We start from the raw sequence: 18,809 nt of genomic DNA, 5'->3' as shown, positions 1-18,809 counted from the left end.
CACGAACCCGTGTCCCCTGCATCGGCAGGCGGACTCTCAGCCACTGCACCATCAGGGAAGCCCTCCTCTCAGTATTTTATGGGGCTTTTTTTGTGCAGAGATTTTAACACATCATTTGTTAGATTTCTTTCTGAATTGTTTGAAGTGGTGTTTTATTATTATCTTTCTGAACTTAATTTTCCCTTTGTTGTGGCTAAACAGAAATACATGTTTTTTAATATACTTACCTTATATCCAGCAAGCGTGCTAAATTCATTTTTATTTATGGATTCTTTGGATTTTTTCTGTATATGCACTTACATTATCTGAGAATACCAACAGTTTTGTTCCTTTCTAATTTTTATGCCTTCATTTCTTTGTCTGGCCTTACTTGACTGCATCTTAGAACAGTGAATAGAAGTGGTGATGTTGGGTTTCCCTGACTCAGAGGGAAAATTTTCAATAGTATTTTGTCTTTAAATTTGATGGATGCTCTAGGTTTTTATTTATCATCAGGTTTTTTAAATTCCCTTCTAATATTTGTTTGCTAGTTTTATTTTAATTGATAAGGAGGTTGAATTTTGTCCAGTGCTGTTTTGCATCTATCTAGGTGAACATGAGTTTTCTTTTGGTGATGTGGTGAGTTACATGACATGGTTTTGAATATTAAAGCTGCTCTTCTCCACTTGGGTCATGATACATTATCATTTTTATAGATGGTTGGATTCAGTTTGATAATAATTTATTTAGAATTTTGCATATGTGTTCACAAGTGGGTTGATGCTCTTTCTTACCATGTCCTTGTTTGGTTTTGGTACCAAGGTTTTGCTGGTCTCATTTTTCTTATTTTCTGGAAGGTTTTTGTAAGACATACTAATTTTTTTTAATTAATTAATTATTTTTGGCTGTGTTGGTTCTTCGTTGCTGCACGCTGGCTTTCTCTGGTTGCGTTGAGCAGGGACTACTCTTCGTTGTGTGCGGGCTTCTCCTTGTGGTGGCTTCTCTTGTTGCAGAGCATGGGCTCTAAGCACGCGGGCTTCAGTAGTTGTGACACGTGGGCTCAGTAGTTGTGGCTCGGGGGCTCTAGAGCATGGGCTCTGGAGTGCAGGCTCAGTACTTGTGGCGCATGGGCTTAGTTGCTCCGCAGCATGTGGGATCTTCCCAGACCAGGGCTCTAACCCGTGTCCCCTGCATTGGCAGATGGATTCTTAACCACTGTGCCACCAGGGAACCCCCTGTCCATTGGATTCTTAATTTTTCATTGTATTTTTTAATTATAGAATTTACATTTAGTTCTTTCTTGATAATTTCTAGTCTTCCGTTGAGTTCTTAATGTTGTTTTTAATTCCTTAAGTATGTTTTAGATTTAGATGTGTTTTAGACTCTGATAATCCACTGTCTGCAAGCCCCACAGTTGTGTTTTTCTGTGATGTGGGCCACATTACCTTGGAACATTGTGTGTCATTCATTGATAGAGGAGTGGACTTTTACAGGAAAAGTTGCTGAAATATTTGAGGCCATGGGAGATCTTCCAGGCAGGATTTTTGGCTGCTTCTGAGCGAGGAACAGTAGCAGTCTCAGGTTGCTTTAATTCAGTTATTGGGATTGAGCTGATTGGAGCTTGGCCTCCAGTCCCCCTGAGGGCCACCTTTACTCCTAGGGAGTAGCCCTCTGTGGTCTCGTCCTAAAGCATGGATGTTTACCATGGTCACCGCCTTCCCCTCATCACTGGCAAACTCTGAACCTGATTTTTGTACCCTTACTCCCATAGAGCAGCTTTTCTTAGCTTCTTTTTAAAAAATTATTGTTTCAAAAAAGATTTTCTTAGCTTCTTAAGCTTCCTGATGTCTTAGCAGTAGCCTCTTCCTAAAGCAGCTACCCTGGGGTGGAGCATCCCTGGGACTGGGCTCACCTCTATGGGATGCTCTCTTCTCTTGGATTTTGGCCCCATAGTTTTTTATTCCTTTTTTGGCTCTCCAGCGCCTTCTAAGAGATGTTTTCGGATATGCTGTCTAGTTGCTGTCAGCAAGAGTTGGTTTGCATCACTTAGTCTGCTATTACTAGAGGCAGAAGTCTTAATTTGCATTTTTTAATATTGCTTTGCTGTTGGTTCCATTTCATTATTTTACCCCTGGTTTCTATTTATGTCTTGCTTATAAATCTAACAATTGAATGAGATTACCAATAATCATAATTGCAGTCACTGTGGCTCAATGGCTTCTCAATTTCAGTATTTCAATTTTTTGGTTTTAAATTATTTTCTGATTCAGTTTTAGCATTTCTTTAACTCCTGAAGGGTTTTTTTTGAACAGCTGATGAACCGACTTTGTAAGTGACCGAGTACTCTACAAATCAAGTTGATAGCAGCTGTCTTTTTTCATTAGGAGGTTTAACTGGTATACCATTAATTTCTTGTTGCCGTCAGATCTTATGTAGCACTTACAAATAAAGCTTAAACTAATATGTGCTTGTCCATGGAACTGATGTGAACTTTCTCATTTCTAGGACACTTTCCTCATCAACAGCAAACCCCAGAGACGCACAGGCGAACTGCCTAGTGGTGGTGATTCTGTGCTGAGGATAAGCACCATTGCTTCTGCCATCGCAGATGCATCAGTGAACGCTGACCCCTCCCAGCTCGCTGCCATGATCAAGGCACTTTCAAATAAAACCCGAGAGAAGACTTCTCAGGACGATGGTAAACAAAAGCACTGTTCGGCTGTGTCTCATTTCTTACCTAATGAGCTGGAAAAAAGTAATGGATCCAACGCATTTGATATGGAGAAATACCTTAAAAAAACAGAAATTAGTAGATATGAAAGTGGAATGGACAACTTTTCAAGAGCTGGTGTGTCTGATGCTTGGGATTTATCTTTGTCCAAAGAACGGACTACACATGACATCCATGCAGTGGACCTGGGTGCTACTAGCATAAGTGTAAGGGAGCCAGAAGAAGACACAGCAGCTGGTTTTTATGGTGAAAGTGGAGAGAGCGTGGACCAGGCATCACTGAGAACGATAAACTCTTCAAATTCAGTTCTTACAAATATGGGAGAGAGAGAGGGTGCAGGGGTTGATGTGAAGACACATTCCATTGACCATAAATCACCAGATTCTGGTGATGGTGAAAAAGCTGCCTCCGTATCCATTCCAGCCCTTGATAGCTCATTAGTCAGGAACCCCAGGGTAGTATCCCTCTGGCTGTCAGAAGAGCATGAAGACACACAGAATAGTAGAAAATATCAGAGGCAAAATGAGTATGTTAGTGAGACAAGTAACAGTGAAAAGCATGTGACTTTTGAAAACCATTCCATAATCTCACCTAAAAGTGTTGGTAAGTGTCAGAGTAATTGGTCACATTCAAAAAATTACACAGAGTGTTTTTTTTTTCTGTTCTCATTGGAAAATACACCTTTCTGGTAGATTTGAAAAATCCCTCTCCTGAGTGTGGTGGACGTGGCTCGGAGGATGACCAGGATAGCTTCCGACCTTCCACTTCTCCACTGAGTCATTCTTCTCCTAGTGAGATTTCTGGAAATAGTTTATCAGGGTAGGTGCTTAACCTTTTTTTTTTTTTTTTAAGTAATAAAATACATGCTCAGTGTAGGAAAATTGGAACAAAGTGTAAAGAAAATTAGTTATCTATAGCTTCGTCTCTCAGAAGTAACTGTTATAAATATTTTGTGAACTTCTTTCAAGATAGTTTTCTTTGCAAATTTTCATACCCTGCTTTTTTCACTTATTAAAATAATTCCTACATTTAAAAGAAAATTAATGTTATAGACTGCATAATGAATCTGTCACATTTTATTTGGTGCTTCTGGTCGATACTGGTGATACTATATTTTACCTTTTTTGTTTGTTTGCCATTTTAATGATACTGAGATGAACAACTTTGCTTATAAAATTTTTCCTGTGTTTTAACTGATTTCCTCAGAAGTGAAATTACCAAGTCAGGGATAAGAATATTTTCAGGCTCTCTGGATTAGCAAACTATTTTCTAAAAGAGTCTTAAAGACTTGCACTCTTACCATCTGTGTTTGTTGAAGGTGTGCATTCTACTGTTTTCTTATCAGCATTTTAAATAACTTTTAATTTTGGATTTTTTAGGGTAACTTAAGCTTCAAGTTATAAGATCTTTTTAATTTTTCAAAAATGCCTTAAGTCAACATTGTTTCAAAAGTTTACACATACACAGGTATATGTGTGTGTCCATAGAACTTTGAACAGTGTGAATGTAATGCTTCATCAGATGTGTTTGTGTATTTGTGTATAAATGTGTACGTGTGTGTGTTTCCCTCCATTAAGCTCATTGTCTGCCTCGTTCTCCAGTCCTCTAACCAGGAGCTGCTATTGCTGGTTTCTTAGGTTTCCTTCTTGTCTTTGTTTGTGCACATACACAGATATGAGTGTATATTCTTATTTTCATCCCTCTTTATAGTCAATAGAGGGTCCTTTACACACTTCTTATGTTTTGCTACACAAGGTTACTTATCCCAGGCTTATCTGTATTACTTTGCACGCATGCAGATGTATTACAGGATAAATTCTTGGAAATGAGATTGTTGGGTCGAAGAGTATATGCATTCACGTTCCTATTTAAATTAGTACAACCCTCTGTAGAGGTTGTGTTAGTTTAATTTTCCACCAACAGTTTAGAAAAGAGCTTGTTTCCCACAACCTCACCAACAGAATGTTTATCAAACTTTTTGTTGACAGTCTGATAGGTGAAAAAAAACGATTTCAGTATAACTTTAAATCATGAGTGATGATGAGCATCTTTTCCTTTATATTTCCTTTTGTATCATATATCTATTCATGTTTGTTGCCCATTTTTCTCATGAACTGTTAGTCTCTTTTGTCTCCATTTCTCGGAGCCCTTGACGTATTAGGGAAAGTGGGTAGCCCTTTGTTTGTGACATGAGTTATACAGTTCCTAGTCTTTAGAAGGTTTTTTCCTTTCTTGTATTTTTTGCTCTCCCGGATACTTAGCTCTAGCTTACCCACACCATTTCTGATGAATATGCAAAATCCAGGAGCATCTTGGGAAACACATAATAGGTAACTTGGATATCAAATATAATTTCAATTTGTTTCAAACTATTGAACATTTATGATAATTTCACTGCTTAGGTAAAATTTTCTGCTTATTAAAATCTTTCCATAGAGGAACATATAAAAGATCTTTTATAAAGCCATAAAAGAAAAAATCCATAGATTTAATAAAATAAACTTTCTGTATGGCAACAGTTTTTGCCTCAGAATTGACTTGATCTTTTTGTAAGCTTTATGCCAAAGATGCTTTCAAGTCTAATAAGATCTTTCAAGTCTAGTAACCTTGTTAGGCTATGTCTCTATGTTGACCTCATGGCCACCTTGCCCTGTCACACAGCACCCTTTCAGTATGTGGAGTCAAGCATTCTTTTATTTAGGAAAGGTTTTTTTTTTAAATTACTTATTAAGATATTGGTCCTGACCCCAGGAACTCTAGTCTTGCATATGTGGGATCTGCATTTATTTTGTTTGTAATCCTTTCTTTAAGAACTTATTTTAGAATAATTGTAGATCCACGGGAAGTTGCAAAGATAGTATAGAGAGACCCCATGTCCCTCCCCAGCTCCCCCAGATGCTGCACAGAATCACCACTTGTGCAATCACTTGTCCTGGGCAGGGCAAGTGGGTAGAATTGTGTCATTTTATCACAGGTGTGAATGTGTGTAACCACCTCCACAATCAGAGACATAGAACTTTGCCATCACCACAGTGACCTGCCTCTTTCTTACTTTTTCATTTTGTTTGCATTTCACATTTCTGATTTCTAGATTCCTTGTAGTATTTTCTTTTTTGTTTCTTAACCCCCGTGTACTTTCCAGTTTCATCTTGTTTTCTATGATCTTGACATTTTAAAAAATTGTATATGAAGGCATTTAATAACAACTATAAGTGCTCTATAAAGACATATTGTTATGATTTTTTTTCCTTCACCTGCCCTTTACTGCATGATCAGAGACAGAATGCTGGGCTGGATGGTCTCAGTTTTGGACCCACCTGTTTTTTCTTTTGCCCCTAAGAAAATACACTTATTCATTAAGTGTAGGAAACATATCTTAGGGGGATACTGAACTTTCTCATGAACTTGGTCAGATATTTTGAATGAGAGCGTCACGTTGACCTTTCTAAAGTGACTGTTGGTGGGCTTCCTTCTCCCTACGGGTCAGCCACCTGCACCCACACCCCCACCTCTCAGCCACGGCCAGACTGCAGCCTTAGGGGGAAAGAAACTGGACACCAGCAGATTCTGAGGTTCGTTCTCCTGTCCCTTCTCCTGCTGCATGATAGGCGTTCCTGCCGAGGCCGAGCATCCAGCTCCATTTTATCTTCCTGCTTTCGCTCATCTCCTTTTTTTCTCATCAGCTTAAATGAACATGCTGGCGTCTTGTGGCTGATTTTCCTGCGCACAGTTCTCTCTTCCACTGAGGAGACTTTGTTTCCTGTTGCCTGTGACTCCCTCCTCCTCCTGCACCCAGCAGCTGGTACTGCCTCTCTGGGCATCCATGCCTGTTTTCTTTTTCCTCATCTTTGTGCTTTTTTTTTTTTTTTTGGTCTGTTTGTTTAAATTTTTTTATTATTTTATTTTCTGGCTGAGTTGGGTCTTCGTTGCGGCACGCAGGATCTTTTGTTTCACCGTGCAGGCTCTTTGTTGCGGCGTAAGGGCTTCTCTCTAGTTGTGGCGGGCAGCTTTTCTCACTCTAGTTGTCTCGCGCGGGCTCGCATGGGCTCTGTAGTTTGCGGCACATGGGCTGTCTGGTTGAGGCACACAGGCTCAATAGTTGTGGCGCACAGGCTTAGTTGCCCCGAGGCATGTGAAATCTTGGTTCCCCGACCAGGGATCGAACCCACATCCCCTGCATTGGAAGGCGGATTCTTTACCACTGGACCACCAGGGAAGTCCCTCATCTTCGTTTCTTTATGTGTTCTCCCTGTGTTGCGGGGTAGCCGAGCTGTTCAAGTGTTTATCCTTTATATCACTGATTTTCTGTAGCATCAGCTATGCTTTCATGGCTTCCAATGTGGACATTCATTTTGTATTCATTTCTTTTTATTGAAACCCTTCTTGTACTTTTGTATTATGGTAAAATGAGTTTCATGGGTTTTTTTCAGGTTTTTCCAGTTCATTAAGTTTTTTATGTAATTTTTTTAAGTATTTATTTATTTATTTGATTCTGCCGGGTCTTAGTTGCGGCAGGTGGGCTTCTTAGTTGTGACATGCGAGCTCTTAGTTGCAGCATGTGGGATGTAGTTCCCTGACCAGGGATCGAACCTGGGCCCCCTGCATTGGGAGTGTGGAGTCTTAACGACTGTGCCACCAGGGAAGTCCCATACTCATTAAGTTTCTTAATATTCACGGTGAAATGTTGGTCAGAATGTTGATCTGTTGAGTGGCCACATCGTTCTGGTGAGAGCCCTTTATCTACTGAGTTTGCTGCTCACCAGTTTTCCTGCTGGCTGGTCTTCCAGCGTCCAGCCAGCTTCCAGCAGGTCCATAGTGCTGATTTAGAGCTTCTAATTCCAGAATTGCCTTGAGGTTCTGTGTGGCTGGCACCTTGGCAGTTTTTGGCTTCCTTTGGAGTCTGACATCCGGACTGAAATTTCTCTTCTTTTGTTTGTGTGTTCTTACAGTTCACTTCTCATTGCTTGAAGTAATACAACCTAAATGCATTCGTTCATTTCGACCAAAGGAGCTAGACTCAGCACGTACCCCAGTACCCAGAACTCTTTTCCTGCTGCCCCATGGTGTCTGTGTGAGTATGTGTGTGCATGTGTGTGTGCGCATGTGCATACAGAACCCACGCAGGTGCATGTTATTCAGTGACTAAAGAGGACCTGAAGCAATTTGGTTAATATTTTGTCTCCATTGGTTAGAGATTCACTAACTAGTATTGTGTCAGGGCTGTCTTGATTTGGTCCTTTTAAAAATCCAGAATTCAAAATAGGATTTTCTCTCTGTGTCCGCTGGCCACCTGAGTATTCTGAACTTTGTGCACAAAAATGATGGGTAAAATTCAGTCAGATTAAGGGCTGACTTGAAACTAAATGGCAGAGTATTCAGGGGATGCGGCAGCTGTTTCCAGAGGCGGCTGTGACGGTGTTTCCCACCCAGTGTGATTTTGCACTCTGCCTTGAGGGGCAGCTTGGCCCTCTCCTCTGTTGGGCTGGCCTGGCCCTGTGCTGGGGACTACCTGACAGAATATGGCACATGTATTAAATAGATGCAGGAGCTTATTATTTATTGCTTTATAACTTTTTTTTTACTTAATATATTCTGAACATCTTTCTGAGTCAATGGTTAGTAGTCAACAGCATGATTTAAAACAGCTACATAGTGTTTTATTGTGTGTCTGTGCCATAATTTCAATAGCCTCCTTTCTCCTACATGACGTTTAAGATTGCCTACGTTTTATTGATAGTGATATATGATGTATCCTTTTAGCGAATCTTTATAATTAGCACTAATTTTTTTCTTAGGATTAATCTCTAGATGTATAACACCTGAGTCAAGGGGCTTTTGCTATGCATGCTTGATAGCTCAGCCGAGAGTTGCACTGCTCCTATTCCTGCCCGTGGTGTGGCTCTTCCCATCTCTTTGATTGTTTTCATCTTTGCTCTTTTTTTTTTTTTAACAATCTGTATCAAAGATCTTTATTTATTTTTGCGGTACATGGGCCTCTCACTGTTGTGGCCTCTCCTGTTGCGGAGCACAGGCTCCAGATGCACAGGCTCAGCGGCCATGGCTCACGGGCCTAGCCGCTCCATGGCATGTGGGATCTTCCCGGACCGGGGCACGAACCCGTGTCCCCTGCATCGGCAGGTGGACTCTCAGCCACTGCGCCACCAGGGAAGCCCCATCTTTGCTCTTTGAGGGCAGGAATTGGCGAGTGCTCTGCTCATTGCTCTATATCAGGTATTCAGTAAACTTTTGCTGAATGAACAGCTAACAATGTTATGTGACTGTATATGAAATTTATTAATGAAACTGCCACAACATTTTTCTTTTTCAGTAGCTTACCAGATACTTCATTCAGTAGGACTATGATTTACAGTTTTAGATAATTAAGGGTGAAAAGAATTGAGTCTAGGGTTGAGTTGTATATGGCAGCTGGGACAGACGGTAGTGCAGGTTGACAGGGTTGTAGGCAAGCAGGAAGGGCTTTCTGCCAGTGTAGACGATGTTAAGTGAAGGGATGGACAAGTCCAGGCACAGGTGTTCTCTCTTCCAGGTGTGCCCTGGAGTCTTTCAGTTCAGCAGCTCACCTGCAAAAGCACCCCTGTGAGAGGGAGTCATCCCAGCTGACGAGTCCACAGGCCAGCATCAGCAGGCTGACTTACATGTCTGAACAAGAGAGCACCTGTCCCGCCACGGCCTCAGATCGTGGCCTTAAGGACCACCAGGTGGGAGCACTTTTGTTATTTCTTTACTCAGGCTTCTGGAGCCGAAGTCTTACTGATGTAGGACTCAGACTTGAGTTCAGGCCTAATTTCTGTTGCTCTTTTAACTTTAAAATAAGTGTGTGTGTGTGTTTTGCTCGTGCTGGGTAGGCACTACAAGTACAAATATTTTAGCATCTGCCATCAAAAAGCTCTCAGTCTGGTGGAGGCCGTGCAAGACATGCCGTGTAGTGAAATGCACTGTGAGAGATTCAGGAGGCGACTGATAATCTGACCAGGTGGCGAGTCCAGTGAAGCTTGGTGGGAGGACTGTCTGGAATCAGGCATGGGGGAGGCAGGGAATTGCAAAACACGCTGCATTTGAGAGCCCCCAAGAAGTTTGGAATGGCTTCGGTGAATCATCTACATGGAGGAGGGGAGGCCAGACCACGACATCGTGGATGTAACATTTGGGAGTTTGAAGGCTCTTAAGTAGGACACAGACCTGCTCTGTGTTGTTTTGAAAGCTCCTTGCAGTGGAGGAGGCACTGAGGGGTGAGGTTAGAACCAGGAGGATTTGACACCAGACGGCCGGAGTTGTCAGGCGAGGGGCAGCACAGGCTCAGGCCAGGGTCATGGCCATGGGGGTGGGAGGGAAGCAGAGAGGTCTGAGAGATTTGTGCGGGAGAAGCTAGAATTTTACTACCTAGGTGTGTTTCGTGAACGTGACAGTGTTCAGTTTGTAATGAGCTGCGTATGACTTGCGGTGTGCAGTGCAGGCCTCCTCCGCTAAGCTGTGCCTAAACCTACCCACTAAGTTACTAAACAAAACCACTCGTTTCTTGTCCTGTAAATTAGGAAGAACAATGAATGCAGATTTTCTAACTTTTAATCCTGCATTTCACAGCCACTGAAGTACTTTGTATAAGCCGTCCTTTTTTCGGAGAGGTAACATCATGTAGATCTCTATTCTTTGAGAGTATATCAGCATGGTTTGCATTTGTAGTACTCACTTTATCTGTGGATAATTTCTAAACATTTTTTGTCACACAGAGTGATGTCCCCAGTACGTTGAGCACCACAATTATTCAGGCCAGTCCAGTTCCATCTCAGGAGCAGGCTCCGGATAAGTTGAGAGAAAAAAGTCCATTTCAAAGTAGAGGAAAAGGAGCGTTACCGTATATTATCCAGAAGAACTTGGACACAGAAAAAGAAACTGAAACTGCTTCTCTGAGTAGTGAACTTGAAGATGTAAAACCGAACTTTAGATCGAGAAGAGAGCTTTCCTCCAAAAGCGAAGATCTGTCAGAAACCACTGTGGCAGGTGTGCCCTCAAATCCCAGTGAACTGGACCAGGTCAGCCTGGCTCTGCCAAGGGAGTTGGGCCTTGGCCAGTGGGCCCTGCCAGCCACGCCGCGCCTCCCCGTGTCCCGCCAGGGGCCTGTGCCCGACAGTGGACGTGTGACTCCTGTAGACACGTCTGCTGCCGACAGTGCGTTCGTTGGCCAGGGCCCTCCCCAGACCTTCCCCAGCACCGAGGACTGCGGCCCTGCTCCCTCAAGGCAGCACGTGCCCACCTTGGGCCCCGCGCTCTCAGCACGCCGTCCCCTCCCAATGGCTCCCTGTGCCCAGCTGAGCTCAGGAGCACTGCCTCGGTGCCAGGCCGGCGGCGCCACAGCCTGTGGGCTCCCGGGAAACTGTCATCCTGCTGTCGTCACAGCAGAGCACGTCCAGAACTCTGTGGCCATGGGCTTTTGTCTTGGACAGAACATCAGCTCGGAGTTGTTGGCTGCCTCTTCCCTTTGTAACCCGTATTCTAACGCCTTCAATCAGAGTCTTCTAAGTACAGCCAAACCTTTTACTGTGCAGTCTCTTGGTCCAAACTGTGGAATTGATCCATGGGATTCAGGAGTGATGTCAGGATTTGGTAAGATGCTTTCTTCTCTGCTACTGCTTGTTGGTTGCTGCTATTTAAAAACTGAATTTTCTCAATTGGGACCATAAAACTAGTTTGTTTTAAGGAGATACTGATTAGCCTGAATTTCTTGTAAACTTTTCTCTTTATCCTGAATTTGGAACACAGACCATAACGTATTTCTGTGCAAGGGTCCCTGAGTGGCCTTAGAAAAACATAAAAACTTAACGCGGGTAAAACTCCCACTGCCTTTGTCTTTCTGTTTCTCTCTTGTGCTCCAAACTTGGAATTCTATTGTTGGTTCAACTAGGAAACGTCTAGTATAGAATCACCCCCCTGAAGGAGGGAGTCTCCTGCCAGTTTTTAAGTCTTCAGGGGTGACTCGTGTGGGAGTGAGAGGCAGCACCCTTCCACTCCCGCCTGTAGTGGCTGAGCTGCCTGTGCTCGTGCTGATGGTCACTCTTGGGAGCAGAGCTTGGTGCTGTGCTTTCCTGACACGGTGCTCATGGCCACTGCAGCACGATCAGTTTTGCCTTCTTTTTCTTCTGAAGGAAATTCCACGGTCACCCCATAAGAATGGTGAAAAACTTGGTCATCATGTTAAAAATCAGTTAGAGCCTCCATCATTTCTCATTAGGTTAGGCAGTGGCTTATATTTATAGGAGAAAAAGGGAAGAGATTACTGATAGCAATAACATCTAAGAGTTGATTAGCTGTAAATTTTTTAGTTTGATCAATTTTGATTGTTTTTCCTCATGGGCTGGTTGCCTCAGGAGAAAATTAGTGACCAGTCTCTGCTGAGGCGTATGCAGTGTTGGGGACTCCTATTTAGATCTGGGGCACTTTATAAAACCATAGCTCTCGGTGTCAACAGGTCGTCTTCTGTAAAAATTTCCATTTAACCAGTTGTGCTTTTGATGGGGTGTTGGGTATGCATTTTGACTCTGCTTTAACTCTACCCAGGGAAAGTAAGAGTGCCTGAGGAATTGAAGTTTCCTCATGCTTGCTGTATTGGCATCGCGTCACAAACCTACCTTAGTGTCCTGAATCCCGCCGACCGCTGGCTGCAGGTCAGCATCGGGGTCCTCAGTGTTAGTGTCAACGGTGAAAAGGTGAGCTTTCTGTGTCTTTCTCCTCTGACTTAGCGATTGCAGTACAATTAATGCTGAAGCTCTCCTTTGCCTAGTATTAGTACTTCCTTTTATACCAGGGAGCATGTCCACCACCATATACTTTGCACAGAATCGTTGGAATCGTATCTTTTTCTTGGTTCCCCTTTTGTTGCAGTACTTCCCCTTTTGTTGCAGTGAAAGTGAAATCTGAATGTGTTTCTCAGATTTCATCAGGTGTTACTATTTATTTATTAACCGTTATGTTTCATTGTTACTTGTTTATAAAATCATGTAAATGTGCTTTTTGTGCTGTCGGCTTAAACCACTGACTGGAGCTCCAAGTTTCTGGTCTCTATTCGTTGTTTTTGTTAAATGTGATTGAGTATAAGTTATTGTCGTTTATTCCAAAGGGAAAAAAAAAAGAAACAAGTTACTCTTGCAACCTGTGCCTTCATTTAGTAAGTTAATTTATCTGATCATGTTCTTACATGATCTTTTGAAATACCTGGAAACACAGTTTTAACATTAGAGCAGGGGTCTCTCGCATGATCAGTTAAAGCTGCTGAGGTTCTAGACTCTAGACCCTGTGGGCCTTGGTGAGTAGGGAGAGTGGGAAAGAAGGTCAGCAGCTTCTTGCAGACAAACATTGGTGGACGGGTTTACTCTCCCCTCTTACGTCCTAGTGATAACCTTGATTTACTTGATAAAATAAGACTGTCTTCTCTCCCTCTCCCTTTCCCCAGCTTTTCCCCTCTGATCCTGAGGGTAGAGGAAAGGCAGGTGGTTGGAGGAAAGGGTTGAGGGTGAAAGGTGGTGAGATTGGAGGCCTTTTTAGGAGCATGTAGGAAGTAATGATGTCTCTGGAAGTGGGAGTAGAAAAGAAGATCCCTGTTCACAGTGAGGAGGGAGAGATTGGAGTGAGTCAGAATCGTAGACTTGGAGGCCTGACAGTGAACCTTGGAGATCAGTCTAACCCCCTACGTTACACAGCTGCAGAGACCAGGTCCCAGGTGATGTCCAGGGTGGGAGACAGGTCCCAGGGTGATGTCCAAGGCTGGAGGTGCTGCCATTTTCAGCACCCTTTTCAAAAAAAGTGAAGGTAAAAATAACGTATCTTCAAAAGTCCTTATGGGAGTTCCCTCGTGGTCCAGTGGTTAGGACTTGGTGCTTTCACTGCTGTGGTCCAGGTTCAGTCCCTGGTTGGGAACTAAGATCCCACAAGCTGTGTGGCATGGCCCAAAAAAAAAATTCCTTATAATTTTGACTAACTGTATTTTCCAGGTAATGAGTTATGAGGCCTGGGTATTTTTCAAGAGCTAACATATCTAGATTTGGTAGTTTGAGTGACTATGAAAAGGGATCTTAAACTAGTTGGTTCTTCTTCCTGATTTTCATTGTGAAGTTATTTCTTAACGGACCATGTGGCTCTTCTTTTAAGGTGGATCTTTCAGCTTATCCTTGTTTAGTTTTCAAGAATAAAGTCATCATAAGACCTCATGCCACAGAAGAGATAAAAGTGCTCTTCATACCGTCTGATCCTGGGATTTTCCGATGTATATTCAGCATTGCTTCTTGGCCGTTTTCAGCTGACGCAGAGACAGTGGCACAGGCAGAAGCACTGGCAAGCAGGGTTGTCCTCACCGCCATTGCCGAGACCCCCGTGATCGAGGTGACTGTTTGTAAGCAGGTCTTTGTCATACCTGGCATTTTAATGAGGCTGTTCAACCTTAGAAGTAAAATTTGGGTAAAATGAATTTGTGGATGAATGTGCCAAAAGTTATAATTGAGCTAAACATTACTCTTAATATTTTCTTATTCCAAAATTTAAAATTATTTCTGGAATTCCCTGGCGGTCCAGTGGTTAGGACTCTGCGCTTATACTGCCGAGGGTGCGGGTTCAGTCCCTGGTCAGGGAACTAAGATCCGGCAAGCCGCACAGCGAGGCCAAAAAAATTAAGATTATTTCTTTTGTTTTATAGAAGCACAGATATGCTCGCTAAGATGTTTGTAAGCAAAGTATAACGTTAAACCCTATTTTCCAGCTGGTTTCCATCATATAGTTTGATGTGTGTGGAGGAAAACACCACATTCAGATTATCCTCTTTTCTGTACCTGAAGACTGCTCACTGAAAAATTTCCTCTTGTACAGTTGCTCATTTTCTGGAAGTGAAAGAAATTGGGTCTAGCCAGGTTGGGGCAACAAAATGCTTGTGGGATTGCAGGCCTCTTTAGGACACTGGCTGTCAGCCCTGGCTGCACATCGGAATAACTGGGGTTTGTTTTTTAAAAAAATTTTAATTAATTAATTTATTTTTTGGCTGCATTGGGTCTTTGTTGCTGTGCGCAGGCTTTCTCTAGTTGCAGTGAGCGGGGGCTACTCTTCGTTGTGGTGTGTGGGCTTCTCATTGTGATGGGTTCTCTTGTTGCGGAGCACGGGCTCTAGGCGTGCAGGATTCAGAAGTTGTGGCACAACAGGCTCAGTAGTTGTGGCTCTCGGGCTCTAGAGCACAGGCTCAGTAGTTGTGGCACATGGGCTTAGTTGCTCCGAGGCATGTGGCATCTTCCCGGACCAGGGCTCGAACCCGTGTCCCTTGCATTGGCAGGCGGATTCTTAACCGCTGCGCCACCAGCGAAGTCCCTAGATATTATTGTAAACATTTTCAGTGTTGTCAGAGTTTGGACTAAATCCAAAAATGCCCACATATGTTTTGGAGGGAATTGAGAAGTCGGTAGTATAACAGTAGAGCTAGTGGAAGGGAGGCTGTGTGTTTTGTAAAGTTGTCAGTTTGTCTTCTCACAGTAACGCAGCTAAGCTGTTGCTTTGTTCTGTAGTGTATTTGGGTACGTGGACTACCTCAGAAAAATAATTTACTTGTGTTGAAAATAGGAATTGTAAAATAGCCCCAGGAGTCTTAGGTAAGTTTACCTGTAATGTTGACTATTTGTGGCTGGAAAGGGCAGTGATGTGAACATAAGCTGTGATATTTATTAATATATTGTTTTTATAAATCCCTTTTTTCCCATAATTTAGGTAGAAACAGAAAAGAAAGATGTTCTTGATTTTGGTGACTTGACTTATGGAAGCTGGAAAGCTCTGCCTTTAAAGCTGGTAAACAAGACGCACGCCAACATCCCAATTAGACTCATTATTAATGCTGTAAGTACTGTGCTCGGGGAGGAAACCTTTACAGAGCACACTGACTTAGAGTTGTAGATGCAGCTAGTAGAATCCTTGGCTAACTTCTCTTAGGAAAGTAGATATTTTTGTTAAGGATCTTTGAACAAATTTAGCATCACACCAACATGACACCATTGGCTCTACTGAAGCGGCTTCTCCTGTTTCTGACAGAACGCCATAGCCTGGCGCTGCTTCACCTTTTCCAAGGAACCCATCCACACAGCTCTGAAAGCTGTTCCTTATGCCCATGTGATTGCTCAGCTGGCCGCCCCCTCGGTGATCAACCATCTGATGCCTGCCAGCGATGACGGACAGGTGAGCTGGGGGATTGAAGGACTGATTTAGAATTAAGGAGGAAGTTAAGTTTCCAACTACTTTTCTTTCACTGTGTATGAAAATATTTTTTTATTTTACAGGATCCAGAATTTCTGATAATTTGGGTTCTTTTCCATAGTCCAAAGAAACAGATGACTTCTTCAGGTATCATGTTTACGTTTTATGGGATTTTCTTTACTCCGTAGCTAAATAAACTACAAAGTTGAGGCTTATTTCTCCTGTCAGTAAATTGTCAAATATTTATTGTAATTTGTCAGATATTTTATGTTGTTTTCAAGCTGGGCAGAGAGCATGCTGTTTTGGGTCAAACCCATCCAATTCTGGATAATCCAAGCAAGTACCACTGAAAACGTTTTGGGGTCTTTTCTGTTAATTGATGTTACCTCCTCTACCAATTAGATGTTTTCTTCCTTTTTCTCCTCCACTCATTTCTGTTCCTCTCTGAGTTCTTTAAACAGTCATTTTAAGATTTTTTTGTGCCCCCTGATGGCATAGTGTTGGGCCATGTGTGGCATTTAGAATTAAATAACTCTGGTGTCTGAACTAAAAGAATGACCTTTTACAGAGATTCTAGACTCAGCAGAAGAATTCTTGGCAAGAGTTGATATAGAAGTTGATAGTCCAAACCCTACACCAGTCATTAAAAGTATCAATCTTCGAGCAAGAACAGGAATAGCCAGGATACACGCTCCGAGAGACCTACAGGTACCCTAAACTCCTCACTTTGCTGTTACTTTATGTTCAGGTTGATTTCATTCCAAGTGTGACATTTTTAAAACATGCCTGTTTTACCCCATCCTCTAGACTATGCACTTGTTTGCCAGTGTGGCTTCCTCAACAAGGCAGTACTTACCTTTGAAAAATGCTGGGAATATTGATGTCCACTTGGACATCAAGGTAAGAATTTGTGTCTGAGGCTGTAACTTATTTCCTCGGGCTGAGACTGTGAGTGTCTCCTTGGGTTCTGAAGGTTGCTCTGCTGTTGACCTTGTTCAAGGGCTGGGGGCATTGGCAGGGGTGGTCAGACAGAAGAATCTGAGCCCGGGCTTTCAGAGCTGGTGTTACACGAGCATAAAACAGATGGTTAGGAAGTTCAGCTGGGATGTCTAATGTAATAGGTACAAGAACCAAGCTCTAGATTAGTTCCTGAAGACCGAGTCATCCTGTGGCTGGGTGGAGGAGAGGGAGCCACATGTGTAGACATCATTTCTGAGTTGTGTGGTTGAGTGAGGGGGTGTTGGTGGCCAGGAATTAGGGATGGGGCAGGGGATAGTTTGTTATGGAAGAGAAGAAAGATGTATCCTTTCCAAGAAAGTAAGATGGCGGGGCATTGCTGGGCAGGGAGGGAGTAGAATACCCAGTTGTGGTCAGTGAGAGAGACAAGGCACGTGAGTGTGTGAAAACCATGTCTGCAGGTCAGCGTTGACTTATAATTATGTAAATACTTAGATCCCAGATCAAGGAAGTCACTTTTCAGTGGATCCAGAGAAACTATTCCTTAAACCTGGAGAAGAGCACGAAGTTATAGTTTCATTTTCTCCAAAGGATCCCAAAGCCTGTGAGGAAAGGTAACGTAGGACTGTTGATCATGGTGAATTTGTGCTTATTTAGGTGTGCTCCGGTCCACAGCCTGAGGGACAGAGTACACGCCTCACCTCGCCTATACAGCACCGCTTCACCTCTTTCCTTTAGCCTCAGATCTTTCTGCTTACTGAAAATCTCCTTTTAAACCAGCTAGCTGACTAGAAAGTAAGAAATCACTATTTTCAAGTATATTCTAACAAAAGTAAATAATAACACGTCAATCTTGATGTTTCTCACTAACTTCTTCTCTCTCACCAAGGAAATCTTCAGTTGACCTTGTCAGTTGTTAAAGATACAACTGACAGTTGTATCTTTTCCAGGCCAGTGACTTTTTGGCACCCAAATCATAAGTGAATATCACTTTACAGTGGTCGGAGCACCCTTGTCACCAGCTTTTGAACTTGCTTGATAAATGTAGCTTAGCCCGCTGTCCTCAGACGCACGTGGCCCATCCCCTGCCTGATTGCCGAGCCCCCTGCCTGATTGCTGAGCCCCCTGACTGGTTCCTGAGCCCCCGAGTGCCTCACTGTCCTCCGCCTGCTTGGCCCTGGGTGCAGAGGTGCTGGCTGCTCGGACGCGAACACTTGTGCCTGGAGGACTCGCCTGCACCTGCCCACCGGGGTAGCACCCCCACCCAGGAGGCTTTCCTCATCCCTTCCCAGATCCCTCCCTGTCTCCTGTGACCCATACACTTCTCTCCCGCTGTGCTCATGGCATGGGCCTGTGGCATGTACCCGTCTCCTTCTCTGTCTGTTTTCTCCTCTGGAATGTAAGCTGTGAGGGTGAGAATGCAGTGTAGCCTCAGCACCGACCAGCTCAGTCTCTTGGACGAAGGAAGCGCATAGGACAATAGTTGTCAAAAGAATTGAATTCTGAATATTGAACTTAGATGGTTTTCTTTGTTAGGATCTTGAAAATATTTGTGCAGTCGTTTGGCCCTCAGTATGAAGTGATGTTAAAAGGTGAAGTAGTTTCTTCAGGAAACAAGCCTCTGACGCCTGCATCTTGCTGCTCAGATATTCCTTTGATTTTATCCAACAAGCAGTTTCTGGCGTGGGGAGGTGTCCCCCTGGGCAGGACACAGTGAGTATACACTGTAGCTGTTATCACATAATGCTAGTCTTCCCTGTGTTGATGATGACCATGTTAATGTTTTTAGAATTGAAATAAAACTATCATATTCATTATTCATCCCATCATGAATACAAATTTTTTAGTAAATTTTTAACCTATTTTTAAAATACAAGCCAAAAAACTTAGGTTTCAGTTTTCTTAAGCT

At 43.0% G+C, this 18,809-nt stretch overlaps 1 protein-coding gene across 1 annotated transcript in view; it reads left to right on the top strand.

Annotated features, from left to right (window-relative positions):
* Positions 1 to 18,809, top strand: part of LOC132436114 (centrosomal protein of 192 kDa) — a 119,213-nt gene that overhangs the window by 63,289 nt on the left and 37,115 nt on the right. The window contains exons 22-34 of the mRNA XM_069541344.1: positions 2,485 to 3,313; positions 3,403 to 3,529; positions 9,258 to 9,429; positions 10,459 to 11,332; positions 12,284 to 12,432; positions 13,871 to 14,101; positions 15,464 to 15,589; positions 15,782 to 15,925; positions 16,027 to 16,090; positions 16,512 to 16,651; positions 16,751 to 16,843; positions 17,396 to 17,514; positions 18,437 to 18,613. Coding sequence (XP_069397445.1) covers positions 2,485 to 3,313; positions 3,403 to 3,529; positions 9,258 to 9,429; positions 10,459 to 11,332; positions 12,284 to 12,432; positions 13,871 to 14,101; positions 15,464 to 15,589; positions 15,782 to 15,925; positions 16,027 to 16,090; positions 16,512 to 16,651; positions 16,751 to 16,843; positions 17,396 to 17,514; positions 18,437 to 18,613 — 3,245 coding nt within the window. The remainder of the gene's footprint in view (positions 1 to 2,484; positions 3,314 to 3,402; positions 3,530 to 9,257; positions 9,430 to 10,458; positions 11,333 to 12,283; positions 12,433 to 13,870; positions 14,102 to 15,463; positions 15,590 to 15,781; positions 15,926 to 16,026; positions 16,091 to 16,511; positions 16,652 to 16,750; positions 16,844 to 17,395; positions 17,515 to 18,436; positions 18,614 to 18,809) is intronic.

This window comes from Delphinus delphis, chromosome 13, assembly GCF_949987515.2.
Source record: "Delphinus delphis chromosome 13, mDelDel1.2, whole genome shotgun sequence".
In the NCBI taxonomy this organism is placed as follows: Eukaryota; Metazoa; Chordata; class Mammalia; order Artiodactyla; family Delphinidae; genus Delphinus; species Delphinus delphis.
This window is presented reverse-complemented; position numbering and strand designations above follow the sequence as displayed.